General features: G+C 38.3%; 4 protein-coding genes across 6 annotated transcripts in view; 3 read left to right on the top strand and 1 right to left on the bottom strand.

Annotated features, from left to right (window-relative positions):
- The window catches only part of tbc1d32 (TBC1 domain family, member 32), a 68,937-nt gene extending 68,191 nt beyond the window's left edge, over positions 1 to 746 (bottom strand). For both annotated transcript variants that reach the window (XM_046835877.1, XM_046835876.1), the window contains exon 1: positions 604 to 746. The gene's annotated coding sequence lies outside the window, so the exon portion shown is untranslated. The remainder of the gene's footprint in view (positions 1 to 603) is intronic.
- Positions 747 to 1,043: 297 nt separating this feature from the next.
- hsdl1 (hydroxysteroid dehydrogenase like 1) lies at positions 1,044 to 5,367 on the top strand. The gene is made up of 4 exons (XM_046835878.1): positions 1,044 to 1,414; positions 4,135 to 4,574; positions 4,666 to 4,872; positions 4,968 to 5,367. Exons 1-4 carry the CDS (start codon positions 1,195 to 1,197, stop codon positions 5,037 to 5,039), a joined length of 939 nt encoding a protein of 312 aa, XP_046691834.1. The 5' UTR covers positions 1,044 to 1,194; the 3' UTR covers positions 5,040 to 5,367.
- Positions 5,368 to 7,212: 1,845 nt separating this feature from the next.
- On the top strand, positions 7,213 to 10,970 carry gja11 (gap junction protein, alpha 11). Of its 2 annotated transcripts, none has more exons than XM_046835879.1 (2): positions 7,213 to 7,313; positions 8,668 to 10,970. In XM_046835879.1, exon 2 carries the CDS (start codon positions 8,703 to 8,705, stop codon positions 9,597 to 9,599), a length of 897 nt encoding a protein of 298 aa, XP_046691835.1. In that variant the 5' UTR covers positions 7,213 to 7,313; positions 8,668 to 8,702; the 3' UTR covers positions 9,600 to 10,970. The 2 variants fall into 2 exon arrangements, with proteins under 2 accessions (XP_046691835.1, XP_046691836.1); XM_046835880.1 differs by having other exon boundaries at positions 7,271 to 7,313; positions 8,684 to 10,970.
- A 768-nt stretch (positions 10,971 to 11,738) lies between these two features.
- Positions 11,739 to 14,124, top strand: gja13.2 (gap junction protein alpha 13.2). The gene is made up of 2 exons (XM_046836448.1): positions 11,739 to 11,897; positions 12,979 to 14,124. The coding sequence occupies exon 2, from the start codon at positions 13,001 to 13,003 to the stop codon at positions 13,865 to 13,867; it is 867 nt and encodes a 288-aa protein (XP_046692404.1). The 5' UTR covers positions 11,739 to 11,897; positions 12,979 to 13,000; the 3' UTR covers positions 13,868 to 14,124.
- The last annotated feature ends 253 nt before the right edge of the window (positions 14,125 to 14,377 follow it).

The following is a 14,377-nucleotide window of genomic DNA, read 5'->3' as shown; positions in this document are numbered from 1 at the left end:
ATAGATAGGGTTTTTTTTTTCTAAATCTCAACATTATTGTTACAATAATTATGGAAGTCATGTGACAAGTGAACTAACCAGAAGATGTGAAAGGTGACGGGCATTCTGTTTATCATAATTGGTCCCTAGCTACATTGTCATATTTTCATTATTGGAACTATAGTTAATGTTAGACGTGTAGGGGGATCTGCTTATTAAAAATGTAAGAAAAAGATCCATTCATTTTGAAAAACCAATCACTTTGGAACTACTTTGTTGTTATACAATAAGAATGCGCACTTTCTGACCAATCAAATTCGAGATATGCCTTAGAAACGCTACACACGCATTAATACACACCTGTGATTTGCCTAGTAGCCGGAACTACTTCTAGACCCAGTGCAATACCTGATTATTCAGCAGTGTATCTTTTTTTGCACTAAATAAAAGGATTGCATATTAAATAATACAAACAAATACATTAAAAAATTAAATGAATAATAATATTTTAGCTGCATTTTTAGCTAAATCAGCCAGCTAGCTAAACCCAAATCACACTTAAATGCTTATATAACTTGCCAGCTTGCTAAAACATAGCGGTTCATGCATAAGCACAGCGTTTACCTGTTTCATAAAAATAAAAATAAAATTTCATTTTATTCCAGAATATTCTGTTAGTGACCAGTGGAAAAACGCATTCCTGGCTCAAACAAGAACACACCGAGGCTGTACTAGGATTCGCGGCTCAATCCCAAATACGCATCTAGTGCACTATGTAGTGCGCATAAATCCCTGTACTTCACCCCAATGTAGGGCACTTGTCTAAAAAATAGAAATGGATTTAGAACACAGCACGCCAAAGCCTGGTTTTCTTTATATAAGGCGTTTCTATGGAGACAGCAAGCTAGACAGGAAGAATGAATGAATCCAGGAAGCAGATTTCATTGACGGAAAACCATGCTGAAAAGTGATTATCTTATGATAAAAACAATATAGATTTAGGTGTCTGTGTTTGAAATAAGTCACTAAAACAAAGCGATGAGGATCATCTCAGAATATGAGGACTAGCCCTTTAAGGCGGTCACGTGTTTTTTGTTTTGTTTTTTTGAGTGAAGATTTTACTTCCGGGTTTTAGTTTTTGGATCATTTTGAAGGCATCAGAAAGAGAAAAATAAATAAGAATACGTTCAGATTTGCTGCATTTGGCAAAAAATAATGGCTGCGGTGGATAGTTTCCCGTTATTGTATAGAGAAATATCCCGATCTTGCAGCTGCTATGTAGAAACGCTTGCTTTAGTGGGTGCACTTTATACAGCAAGCAAAGCTGTAAGACTGATGATGGACTGCTATAGTCTAGTAAGGCTTCACTTCATCCCTCGTCTGGCTGACTCCACAGATCTTGTGCATAGATATGGAAAATGGGCCATCATTAATGGTGAGTCGGTTTCAATGGTTAAGGTGGTTAGACTTCTGATCAGAAGGTCATGAGTTCAAATCCCATCACCACTAAGCTACCACTGCTGGGCCCTTGAGCAAGGCCCCTAACCCTCAACAGCTCAGATTCATGAATATGAGAATATTGTAAGTCGGTCTGGATAAAGGCGTCTGTCAAATGTCATTAATGACCATTAATGACATATATATATATATATATATATATATATATATATATATATATATATATCTCGGCCACTTTATTAGGTACACCTTACTAGTACCGCTTTGGACCCCCTTTTGCCTTCAGAACTGCCTTAATCCTTCGTGGCATAGATTCAACAAGGTACTGGAAACATTCCTCAGAGATTTTGGTCCATATTGACATGATAGCATCACACAGTTGCTGCAGATTTGTTGGCTGCACATCCATGATGCGAATCTCCCGTTCCACCACATCCCAAAGGTGCTCTATTAGATTGAGATCTGGTGACTGTGGAGGCCATTCGAGTACAGTGAACTCATTGTAATGTTCAAGAAACCAGTCTGAGATGATTCGCGCTTTATGACATGGCGCGTTATCCTGCTGAAAGTAGCCATCAGAAGATGGGTACACTGTGGTCATAAAGGGATGGACATGGTCAGCAACAATACTCAGGTAGGCTGTGGCGTTGACACGATGCTTAATTGATACTAATGGGCCCAAAGTGTGCCAATAAAATATCCCCCACACCATTACACCACCACCACCAGCCTGAACCGTTGATACAAGGCAGGATGGATCCATGCTTTCATGTTGTTGATGCCGAATTCTGACCCTACTATCCAAATGTCGCATCAGAAATCGAGACTCATCAGACCAGGCAACGTTTTTCCAATCTTCTATTGTCCGATTTTGGTGAGCCTGTGCGAATTGTAGCCTCAGTTTCCTGTTCTTAGCTGTCAGGAGTGGCACCCGGTGTGGTCTTCTGCTGCTGTAGCCCATCCGCCTCAAGGTTCGACGTGTTGAGTGTTCAGAGATGCTCTTCTGCATACCTCGGTTGTAACGAGTGGTTATTTGAGTTACTGTTGCCTTTCTATCAGCTCGAACCAGTCTGGCCATTCTCATCTGACCTCTGGCATCAACAAGGCATTTGCGCCCACAGAACTGCCGCTCACTGGATATTTTCTCTTCAGGACCATTCTCTGTAAACCCTAGAGATGGTTGTGCGTGACAATCCCAGTAGATCAGCAGTTTCTGAAATATTCAGACCAGCCCGTCTGGCACCAACAACCATGCCACGTTCAAAGTCACTTAAACCACCTTTCTTCCCCATTCTGACGTCCTTTTTGAACTGCAGCAGATCATCTTGACCATGTCTACATGCCTAAATGCATTGAGTTGCTGCCATGTGATTGGCTGATTAGAAATTTGCGTTAACGAGCAGTTGGACAGGTGTACCCAATAAAGTGGCCGGGGGCGAGTGTATATATATGTGTCATTAATGATATTTGAAGGACGCCTTAATCCAGACCGATTTACAATATTCTCATATTCATGAATCTGAGCTGTCGAACCATACTTTTGTCTATAGTACATATATACAGTCTTATTCCAAAATAGATTAAATAAATTATCTTTCCAAAAATTCTGCAAACAATACGCCATAATGACAACATCAAGTAAGTTTGTTTGAAATCTTCGCAAATTTATTTAAAATAAAAAACAAACAAACGGAAAAAAATCACACGTACATACTGTAAGTATTCACAGTCTTTGCTCAATACTTTGTTGAAGCACCTTTGGCACCAATTACAGCCACACTGTACTGTGTTTTTTTTGGAAACTTTGTTATTTTCTTTGGCCTGAATCTTCTCCTCGCCCCTCTATTTTTCATTCTGCAACATCTCTTGTGTTGTATGAAAGTCCGCTTCTGTCTCATTCAAAAGAAATTGCTTAATTCCAACTTTTTTCTCGCAATTGCGACTTCACTTCCTCACATTTTGTTAGCCTGAAGTTTAAAGCTGTTGGTGTATGAACGAGGCTCCTCTGCTTCATCTGTCTTGTTCCGTCTCCTCCAGAGCTGATGCAGGTATCGAAGGATCAGTTTGGTACCATGTGATTGTAGCCCATTTCATTTGAAATGTGTGAAGCTTTCTGGCACTACAGAGGGCGTGACGCTGCCCGATTGGCTAAAAAAAAGTCGGAAGAGCGAGAAAAAAGTCGTATTTGCAAAGAAAAAGTCGGAATTGAGAAAAAAACGTAGATAGCTTCCATAGTGTTGACCTGTCCAGAGCGCCCCAGAATTTAGCAGGTGGTGCGTCAGTAATAATGGTCCGTGGGGAAACAGTTCGAGTTGGAGTTTAAAGTTGTATAAAAATGAGAAAAATGTAAGTCACTCTGGATAAAGGCATCTACTGTTGATGTTAATGAGACTGTCGAAAGGACTTTCCTTTACCACATGCACTTCGGTCCTCATGGTGGTTCTCATTCCAAATGAGGATGGGTTCCCGATTTGAGTCTGGTTCCTCTCAAGGTTTCTTCCTCTTTCATTTAAGGGAGTTTTTCCTTTCCACAGTCGCCCCAGGCTGCTCATCAGACATAAACATACATCATTCACTTTTATTCTTAGGTTCTATAAAGCTGCTTTGAGACATTGTCCATTGTGAAAAGGCGCTATAGAAATAAACTAGAACTTATTCTCGATGATTTGAACTGATTATCTTCTTTTTTAAATACAGGTGCATCAGAGGCGCTAGCTAAAGCATACGCTGAGGAACTAGCCAGGCATGGTGTATGCATCATCCTCATTACCACTGACTGTCTAAAAGACGCTTCCAGGATCATCTCCGACGCTCATGGAGTCGAGGTTATCCGAGTGGAGGCCGATTTCCGTGACGGTGCATTGGCCTGCAAGTCCATCAAAGATGCGATCGAGGGAAAAGACATCGGGTTTGTCGTAAACTGCCTGAATTGTTCGCTGGAACCCCCCCGAGACTTCCACGAAATACCCGAGAGTGAGCTATGGCACGTTCTAAACACTGGCATATCCTCGGCTTTACTGATCACTCGCCTGGCTCTGACCGGCATGGCTGAGAGGAGGAGAGGCGCAGTCGTTAATATTTCATCAGGACGCTGCTCCAGGCCCTGTGCTCGGAAAGCTGCGCTCTCTGCATCCACGGTCAGAGATCAGATCATCATGTCACACGGTGACACAAATGAACCACTGTATCATCTATAAATGTTGAGATTTATGTTCGATATTTTCCCAGGCTTTCTATGACCACTTCAGTCGTGCCCTGCATTATGAATACGGCCATCGTAGAGTGTTCGTGCAGAGCTTGCTTCCTGGCAAGGTGGCCTCCGAGGGAGATGATGCTAGTTGGTTGGTTCCTCGGGCAAATGTTTACGCCAAACACGCTCTGTCCACCCTGGGCGTCTCGCATAGAACGACAGGATACTGGCCTCACACACTACAGGTACGATTCAGAGCCATGATTCGATTTTATTTACACTGATCCTACACTAAAATAGTGAATTGTGTTGCTACGTGTTTTGTCGTTGTTTCTTCCAGCTTGGGCTTGTGTGCTGTGTGCCAGAGTGGGTATGGCTACTGGGGGCACGAGTAACCTGTAGGATGACCTAAAATATCTCACTGCAATGTCTATCATCATGTGTGTTTTACAGCGAAAAGAAAAACACAGGAAATGACGTCGTGTGTGTAGAAATAATTCCCTCATCGTGTTCTGCGTTATTATGGTTGTGTTATTAACAACTCAAAGAGCAACCGGTATTCTATGTACATCACGTGTATATTAGTGATATAAAACAGCAATGTATTTATTGATGGAACATTATTCATGCTTGGTTTGAAAATGCTGCTTTGATGATATTTATTTTATAATCATGTCAGATTACATATTGTATCTTGTTTACTACATAAAAGAATAAAACATGCTGTTTCTGTCTGCCGATTTTCTGTGAGCAATTGATGTGTTATTTCATTTCTATCCGTTTTTAGTTACATTTATTGTGATAGTATGTAGAAACAAGTTCAGCAATCATAACCACCTCAATAAAAGCCTTTAGCAGTTTGAAAGTGTTAACCAAAGGTCAAGGAGGAAAGACAACAGCAATGATCTTACAGAATCAATTGTTGGTGCTTATGAATCTTGGAAGGGTTATAAGGCCGTTTCCTAACAATTTCTTTAAGAAAGTACATTCAAGACAGCTGCTGTTCGTCTCAGGAGTGGACTTCCCAGTAAATTCATGTCAAGTTCACTGTCAAAAAGATCAATGTGGAAATAAATGTCTGGGCATAACAGGGTGATGTTACAGTGGTGCCTGTTTATTAGGTGCTGCACACAAACAGAAACGTAACAAACCCGATAAATGACAAACAAACTGATGAAAATAAAAGCTGACCCTCTGAGTTTTTACCTAGCAGGACATGATAAAATCAAAATCTAATCAAAATCTTACAACTGGGTCAATAAAACGTCATATAAACAACATGACAAATTACACTGTGTCACACTTTTAGCAGCAGTAAAGCAAAGTTATCATGTTCTATATAACTTTATCAGTCTCTCGCATCACTTTCAAGGAATTTTGGCTTAGTCTGCTTGCAGTGTTTCCTTAGATCATTGAGGATTGGAAGCATTGTTTGGGCACAGCTCTCATAATTGGGCTGTGGACTTTGGACTTTGACTGGATCATTGCAACATCTTGATTCTGCTCTTTTTCTGCCATTCTGTTTGCTGGTGTGCCTGGTATCATTGTCTGTTGCCTGGTGCAATTTAGCTAAGCTTTAACTCTCAAATAGAAGGCATCATTTATGGCTCTAGAATATTTTGGTATACAGAGGAGTTCATGGATGGTTCAATGACTGCAGGTTGCCCAGGTCAACACACCTCCACCACAGTGTTTGACATTTGGTATGAGATGTTTGTATTGAAATGCTGCGTTTGGTTTTTGCCAAAAGTGGTGCTGTGAATTATGGCCAAACATCTCTACTTTGGTCTCTTCTGTCCAAAGGACACTGATCCAGAAGGTTTGTGGTTTGTTCAGCTGCAACTTTGAAACCTAAGATGTGATGCAGTGTTCTTTTTAGAAAGAAGATTTTTCCTGGCAACCCTTCCAAACATACCTTTCATTAGCTTTTTTTTTCAATTGTAAAAATACATTTCATTGCTCAGTCCACTCTTGGGTGAATTTTGAAAAGATTGGCAACTGTTTTGAATTGTTTTCCATTTGAGAATAATATTCCTCACTGTAGAATTATTGACTTGGACTTAAATGTGTATATATATATATATATATATATATATATATATATATATATATATATATATACAATATGGACAAAAAGATTGGGACATGCGACTTTTCCAACCAAACGTGGTTCTTCTTGTATATAATGGATGCAGTTTCATGAAATTTTCCCAAACCAGTTCCAGCATGACAATGCCCCTGTGCACAAAGCCAGCTTCATGAAAATATGGTCCTGACATCAACCCTATTAAAATTTTTTGGGGTAAATTGGAATGCTGACTGCACCCCAGGCCTCCTCATCTCACCTTCATCAGTACCTGACTTTACTAACACATTCGTGGCCGAATGAGCACAAATCTCCACAAGCATACTCTAAAATTAGTGGATTAGTTAGTTATAGTTATGGGTTTGTGTGCATATATATATTTATGAAGGACACTTCACTATAAAATCTGCATAAAAAGAAATTCCCAAATGCATTTACACTTTCCATCTGGATGCTATCTCTGGCATAACCCGAGTGTCGTATAATGCTTTGAGTTCAGCTAGATCCGCCTCGGTGAAAAAAACACTAACAGCCATTGCTTGGGTTTCTGCCTTGGTCTAGACTTCAAGACACCTTCTTCTGTCATCCCTTACTCTCTCGGTAAGTGGGGCAAAAACTAATTCACATTTTAGCATAACATTAATAAGAGTAATTAATTAGCACAAAACAATAGCAGTAAAAACAGATGTGGCAGAGATGTTATAGGATTTGACATTGGATATCTTTATTTTTATGCTTATAAATGGTTTGTTGGATTAATTATTTTTGGCTTTTTATATTAGTGACATACATTACATGATATTTGCAGCATTTAACAAACACTTGTAGTGTCTAGCTATTGTCTTATGCTAGTAGAAATGAGGAAATTTTGTAAGCTAAAACCCTGTTACAAACTTGTACAAGAGGTGCATAGAAGGTTATAGAACCATTTTATTCATAAATGCTACTACTACTACTACTACTGCTAATAATAATAATAATAATAATAATAATAATAATAATAATAATAATAATAATAAAAATAATAATAATAATAAAAATAAAAATGATGCATGCAAGTTTTTCTTTAATTTACTGTCTTTTTATCGCATCCATATTGCTACTTATGTATTTGTCTGGTTTTACTATGTGCCAAAACTGTCACTATAAAGTATATTTAAAATTTCTGATTTGAAAATATTTAAAAGAAATATGTGAATGTTGCTTATGATAGTCTGGTTGAAAATTAATAAATAAGATAGCAGCAGTTTCTCATTTTCTCTAAAAAACAAACTGTAATTATTGGCTAAATGAAGTACATTTCAATAGTATTGCACCAATCCTTTGAGATCCTGATCGGTTTTGGGTATTTAAACAAGGTCAAAGCCTTGGTTCCCACCAGACTCAAAAAGCTATCATCAAAGACCTTGCTTGGTTCTTATCCATAAGCACAACATCTCATTTGCTTCGATAGTGGCATGTCCCATGATCCTATGTGTTTATAGTAACGCAGTAGTACTATGGATTCATTTCATCTTCTTTTATATAGTGTAGTTAAAAGAAAAATGCAAATGACATGTTAATCTGTAGCTAGCTATTCAAATAACTAATAAATAAATAGCTATTTGTTTGTCTGTAGCATGTAGCATCTATCTATCTATCTATCTATCTATCTATCTGTCTGTCTGTCTGTCTGTCTGTCTGTCTGTCTGTCTGTCTGTCTGTCTGTCTGAACGGATTTAGCAAAGGCTGTAAATATTTATGCACATAATTAATTTATTTATGGGGTTTTGTTTGTAGAATTTTTAGTCTGTCTGTCTGTCTGTCTGTCTGTCTGTCTGTGCTAGCTTGCTAGCTATTAATCAAGCTAGGTATCTATCTGTTTGTGTAGATCAGCAAGCTTCCAGTAGTACACATAATAAGCTAAACATCACCCTGTTATACCTATTTATTTATTTTCATGTTGGTATTTTAGATATTTTCTTCTTCAGGTGACCCATATAACTGAAGATGGGTGACTGGGACCTCCTCGGTCGGCTCCTGGACAAGGTGCAGAAACACTCGACTATGGTTGGGAAGATCTGGCTGACTGTACTGTTTGTCTTCAGGATACTCGTGCTTGGAGTCGGTGCTGAGAGAGTGTGGGGTGACGAGCAGTCCGATTTCATCTGCAACACCCAGCAACCCGGCTGCGAAAACGTCTGCTACGACCACGCGTTCCCAATTTCCCACGTCCGTTTCTGGGTGCTGCAGATCATCTCAGTCTCAGCTCCTACGCTGGTTTACCTAGGTCATGTTTTGCACATCATAAATGAGGAGAAAGTCATGAGAGAAGCTATGAAGAAGGCCCAAAATGATCAAGCTAACATTTTCACAAGGAAAGGCCTCAAACTTCCCAAATATAGCAACGATAAAGGGAAAGTCAGCATCCATGGTCGCCTGCTGAGAAGCTACATTATAAATTTGCTCTGCAAGATTTTGCTGGAAGTGGGATTTATTTTAGGACAGTATTACCTTTACGGCTTTGAGCTCAAGCCTCAGTATGTATGCAGTCGCTTCCCGTGTCCACACAAAGTCGACTGTTTTCTGTCCAGACCCACAGAGAAAAACATCTTCATTTGGTTTATGCTCGTGATGTCCTGCGTGTCATTGCTGCTAAACCTTATTGAGGTCTTCTACCTGTTTATCAAGAAGATCCACAAGTGCCTGAATCGCAAACGCGACTACAACGTAACCGGCGTAACCCCGGTTTTGACCAAAAAAACTTTTGAAAACAAGGACCACATGATTCAGAACTGGATGAAGCGTGAACTACATCTTCAGAAAAAGGAAGCTGCCAATGAAGTGGGCAAGCGAGCGATTTTGGAAGACCACAACACCAATGACGTGGAAGAAGTTCATATCTGAGCTTCGTAAACAGAACCTTTCTCAAGGCCGGTTGAGGCAAATATCAGTGAGACTGAGCAGCTGTTGTTTTTTTTGGGGGGTTTTTTTGTTAGATTATACACTTTTTGGCCAAAAGTATGTACAGTATACATCTTGATTGAATGCTGATTTTTGAACATTCTATTTCATAATCAAGTTGCTCCTTTACTGCTATAACAGCCTTCACACCTCTGGAAAGAGCTTTCCACTAGGTTTATGGAGTCAGTCAGAGAATTAGGTTGAACACAGATGTTTAACACCATCACTGTTTGAATTCATTCCAAAGGTGTTCAGTGTGTTTAAGGTCAGGGTACCTTCTATACAAGCCACTTCCATACTAATCTAGAAAAACCATGTCACTATGGAATTTGCTTTGTGCACTGGTGCATTGTCATGCTGGAACAGGTTTCGGCCTGCTAGTTCCAGTGAAGGTTGTAATACTGCAGAATGCAAAGACATTCTAAAGAAGAAAGATTTTCCTACTAAAGAAGCTCCACTGATGCACCAGTAGGTCATGGAGGCAATGCTCTACAATGTCCAGAATGGCTGTGAGTTTCCTAAATGTGTCCTCTTTTCAATCATCTTTTAGATGGTCAAGTGCTTGCATAGTTTTGGTTATAGAGTTTCTTTAATTATTATTTCAAAGCACTGCTGAATTCTCAGATTTCTTTTTTTTTGTCCTTCAAAATAACTCAAATAATTTGAATGACACATTGATGTCTCATTAATGTATTAATGCATTTGTTCTTATATATTATGGTTTCTAAAGTAGCACATTTAACCAGAAATTGTATGGAGGACCGGCTGCATGATCTTCTTCGTTTTCTTCTTCTTTCAGCTGCTTCCGTTAAGTTCGTCTCCATTTTACCCTGTCCTCTACTGTTTGCTTCTTTCAAACTAACCACCTGCATGTCTTACTTCACCACATCCATAAACCTCCTGCTTGTCCTTGCTTTTATCCTTGTGCTTGGTGGCTCCATCCTCAGATTCTTCTACTGAAATTCCCCATACCCCTCATCAGCACATGACCAAACCATCTCAATCTAGTCTCTCACCTTCCTACATGCTGTTCCTCTAATAAACTCATTTCTAATCCTGTCCATCATCTTCACTCCCAATGAAAATCTCAGGACCTTAAACTCCCAGCTCCGCCTTCTGTCTTTTCATTAATAAACAAAGTCTCCAAACCATGCAACATCGCAAGACCTCCTATCACAAATCACTCCTGCCACTCTTCTCTTCACTTCTCACAATTTCTTCCATACACACCCTCCAGTACTTTACACAGTCGACACCAATGATTTAAAATTAACCTGCTATATAATCTATGCTTAATAATAAATGGAACTTAAAAAAAAACTATAATTTGTTCTTATTAAAATAAGACATTTACCAGACATTTATGGAATGAGTCTCCAGTGTCAGCATCTTCAGTGTTCTTACTTCATTATCTCCAGGATAGAGAGAGAGAGAGAGAGAGAGAGAAAAGTGAGGATGGTTTAAAAAACATTGTTTATATGGTGTAGTTGCTATAACATAATGGATAACGAACTAACTCGCCTCATGGATGTTTCAGAACGTGAAAAGTAACTCGAGAGGTTGTAGCTCAGTGGTTAAGCTATTTGGACTTTGGCTCAGAAGCTTACAAGTTCAAATCCCAACACCACTTTACTGCCACTGCTGGGCCCTTGAGCAAGGCCCCTAACCCTTCAGTTGCTCTGGATAAGGGCATCTGCCAAATGCCATAAGTGTATAAAAAGTATAAAGTTGTATCAGTAAAAATGAAATCCTCTTGACGGTAAGAGTAACTGTGTCTGACATCAGGCTGCATCACCCAATCAAATGACTTATTATTTTCTATAAGCACATACCCTTAGGCAGTTTCCTTTATACTTTAATTACAAAATGTCATTTTCTGTAATGTTTTTGGAAATCAGATGTGACTTGATATAAGATATCATTCTGAAATCTGTAAACTTGCAATAAAAGGCTAAAAGCAGATTTCTTTTTTCTATTTTCCTTTTAAATTTCCACCCAAAATGTTTGACGTTGAGAGGGAGTGGAGAACAGGTCAGTGTAAAGAGCATGGTCCATGATCTGTCAATCATTAATACTCTAACCATGAGTTGGGCTGATCTGAAGTCTACGTGACTGACTTAAAAAATATCTATCTATATATTACACAACAATTACTAACCACTGCAAGAAAAAACTCAAGGATCAACCACAGTGAGCGATTATTTGCTCACGAATTGTTATCCCTTAGTATCATCTGAGAAGGTGAGTGAGAAACATGATATATATTATATTATACACCTGCTGCTGAAACTGTTGCACTATTACCAGAATAGAAATCTATAATTAGAGATTCTAAACAATGATTTAATTCAATAATAAATTTTTCGTGTGTTTTGATTTTGTGCTTATTTAATATAATGTCCATTTATTCTGCTTGAGTTTGTTGCAGTGTATTTTATCTACCTAAAAAGATTCCAATTTATTAAATAATTCATAATTTTGTCTTAAAGTAAGGGAAAAAAATATTCTCAGCTTTATGTCTATTAATTAAACAGAATAATTTTGTAATTCTTTTTAACAGTTCTTAAATAAAAATTTAAATATCAGCCAATTTAAGTTTGATTTTTTAAAATGTGTTTGTTAAGTAAAAATTTCCATAAAGATCATTTTTAAATAATAACGAAAGTTTTATTAGGGAATAATAAAACAAATTACATTCCGATATATTGATGTTTTGAATTTGGATTTAAATTTCAGCCTGATGATTTTATTGTAATTTTAATATCACTTTCTTTGTATATCACAGCAATGATAATAAAATGGTGTCATGTTATCACTTAGACATTGACTGTTAAAATTTAAATGTTTATTACTACTTTTGGTAATGGCTGTATATCATGTTTTATAAATGCTGTTAATGATGCAGCATGTGAACAATTTTAGATACATTATACATAGTCTTTTCCTTTTACTGTATATGGCCATCATAGACAGACAGACAGACAGACAGACAGACAGACAGACAGACAAACAGACAGATAGATAGATAGATAGATAGATAGATAGATAGATAGAGATAGAGATAGATAGATAACAGCAACAAAAGGGAGTTAACCTCTACCAGAAGTGCAAATAGTTTAAATATGCATATATTAAAGTGCATATATTAAAATATATAAACAACAAAAAAATATAAAGGCTCTGGCCAGTGTAAAAATGCACAAAAGCTGATGAGAAAGTACAAAAAGGCTATTTTTTAGAGAAATGTTTTTTCTGAAACAGGTTAATAAATGTGGGCAGGTGTGTAAAGAGATTCTTATTTTTTCCATTTCCTGCTCTGTAGACAATTCTGATCAGCAAAGGAAATGGGAGATTGGGGATTTCTCTCCGTGTTACTGGACAAGGTGCAGTCGCATTCGACAGTTATCGGAAAGATCTGGATGAGTGTCCTGTTTATATTCAGGATCCTTGTTCTGGGAGCAGGAGCTGAGAGCGTATGGGGAGATGAACAGTCCAATCTTGTGTGTAATACGTTACAACCTGGTTGTGAAAACGTCTGCTATGACTGGAAGTTCCCCATGTCTCACATTCGCTTCTGGGTCATGCAGATCATCTTCGTGTCCACGCCAACGTTACTGTACCTGGGCCACGCCATCCACGTGATCCACCGCGAAAACAAACTGCGAGAGAAAATCAAACAGCAGCACAGCAAGGGAATGCTAAAATCACCCAAATATACAGATGAGCAAGGTCATGTGAAGATCAAGGGCAACTTGCTGGGAAGCTACTTCACCCAGCTGTTCTTCAAGATCATCTTCGAGCTTGCGTTCATCGTCGGACAGTACTACCTGTACGGCTTCGTCATGATCCCCCAGTTCGCCTGCTCGAAATATCCGTGTCCTCACACGGTCGAGTGCTTTATGTCGCATCCGACTGAGAAGACCATCTTCATCATCTTCATGTTAGTGATGTCGTGCGTGTCCCTGCTGCTCACTGTGATCGAGGTGTTTTACCTGCTGTGCAGTCGAGTGGGATGTCGCTCGGGGAAGAGGCGCACGAGGAACAACACTTCGGCTGAAAATCCTGCCAGCTTGTCTCCATCCTGGCAGCCTAAACTGGGAGCTGAAGATCCTCTAAAGCAAAACAAGCTGAACATGGAGTTTGAGAGTCACACTAGGAGCAGGAGTGGGGCCAAAGAGGACAAACAGCTGTTAGAGGACCATTCGATTTAGTAGATCGTTTCAAAAACTTTATATACATTTTCTGGTCATTTCAACAATACACTGTTCTGCATAAATCATTCTGTTATTTTGTTTTTATTTTGTTTTTATTGTTTAAATAATGTTTTCTTTTCCTACAAGCTAGAAATATCGTTTTTGGTCCTTGATAAAACAAATACCTTCTTGTTGTTCAATATTTAAGTTTTATTCAATATGAATGCTACATTTTTTTTCTATTTTATCTACAATAAAATATTTTCATTGAAACATTTCATTCATCTCATTAAATACTGTGCCTTTATGCACTTACAGCAACACCTGCACATAAAAACATCAGATAAGTAATATACCTTATAACCTATGGAACTTCATATATTTGGTAATATTGGTATTATACAAAATTCACAGGTTAAATATGCATAAAAAGATGAATATAAACATGCTGTCATATTCTGTAGTGAATAAGTTGCCAAATACATATTGTGAATAGTATTATGAGTTAAAAAAATGGTATTAATGGAA

This window comes from Silurus meridionalis, chromosome 23 (assembly GCF_014805685.1).
Source record: "Silurus meridionalis isolate SWU-2019-XX chromosome 23, ASM1480568v1, whole genome shotgun sequence".
NCBI classification, from domain to species: domain Eukaryota; kingdom Metazoa; phylum Chordata; class Actinopteri; order Siluriformes; family Siluridae; genus Silurus; species Silurus meridionalis.
Note: the sequence above shows the minus strand (reverse complement) of the source record. Positions and strands in the feature narration are given on the sequence as shown.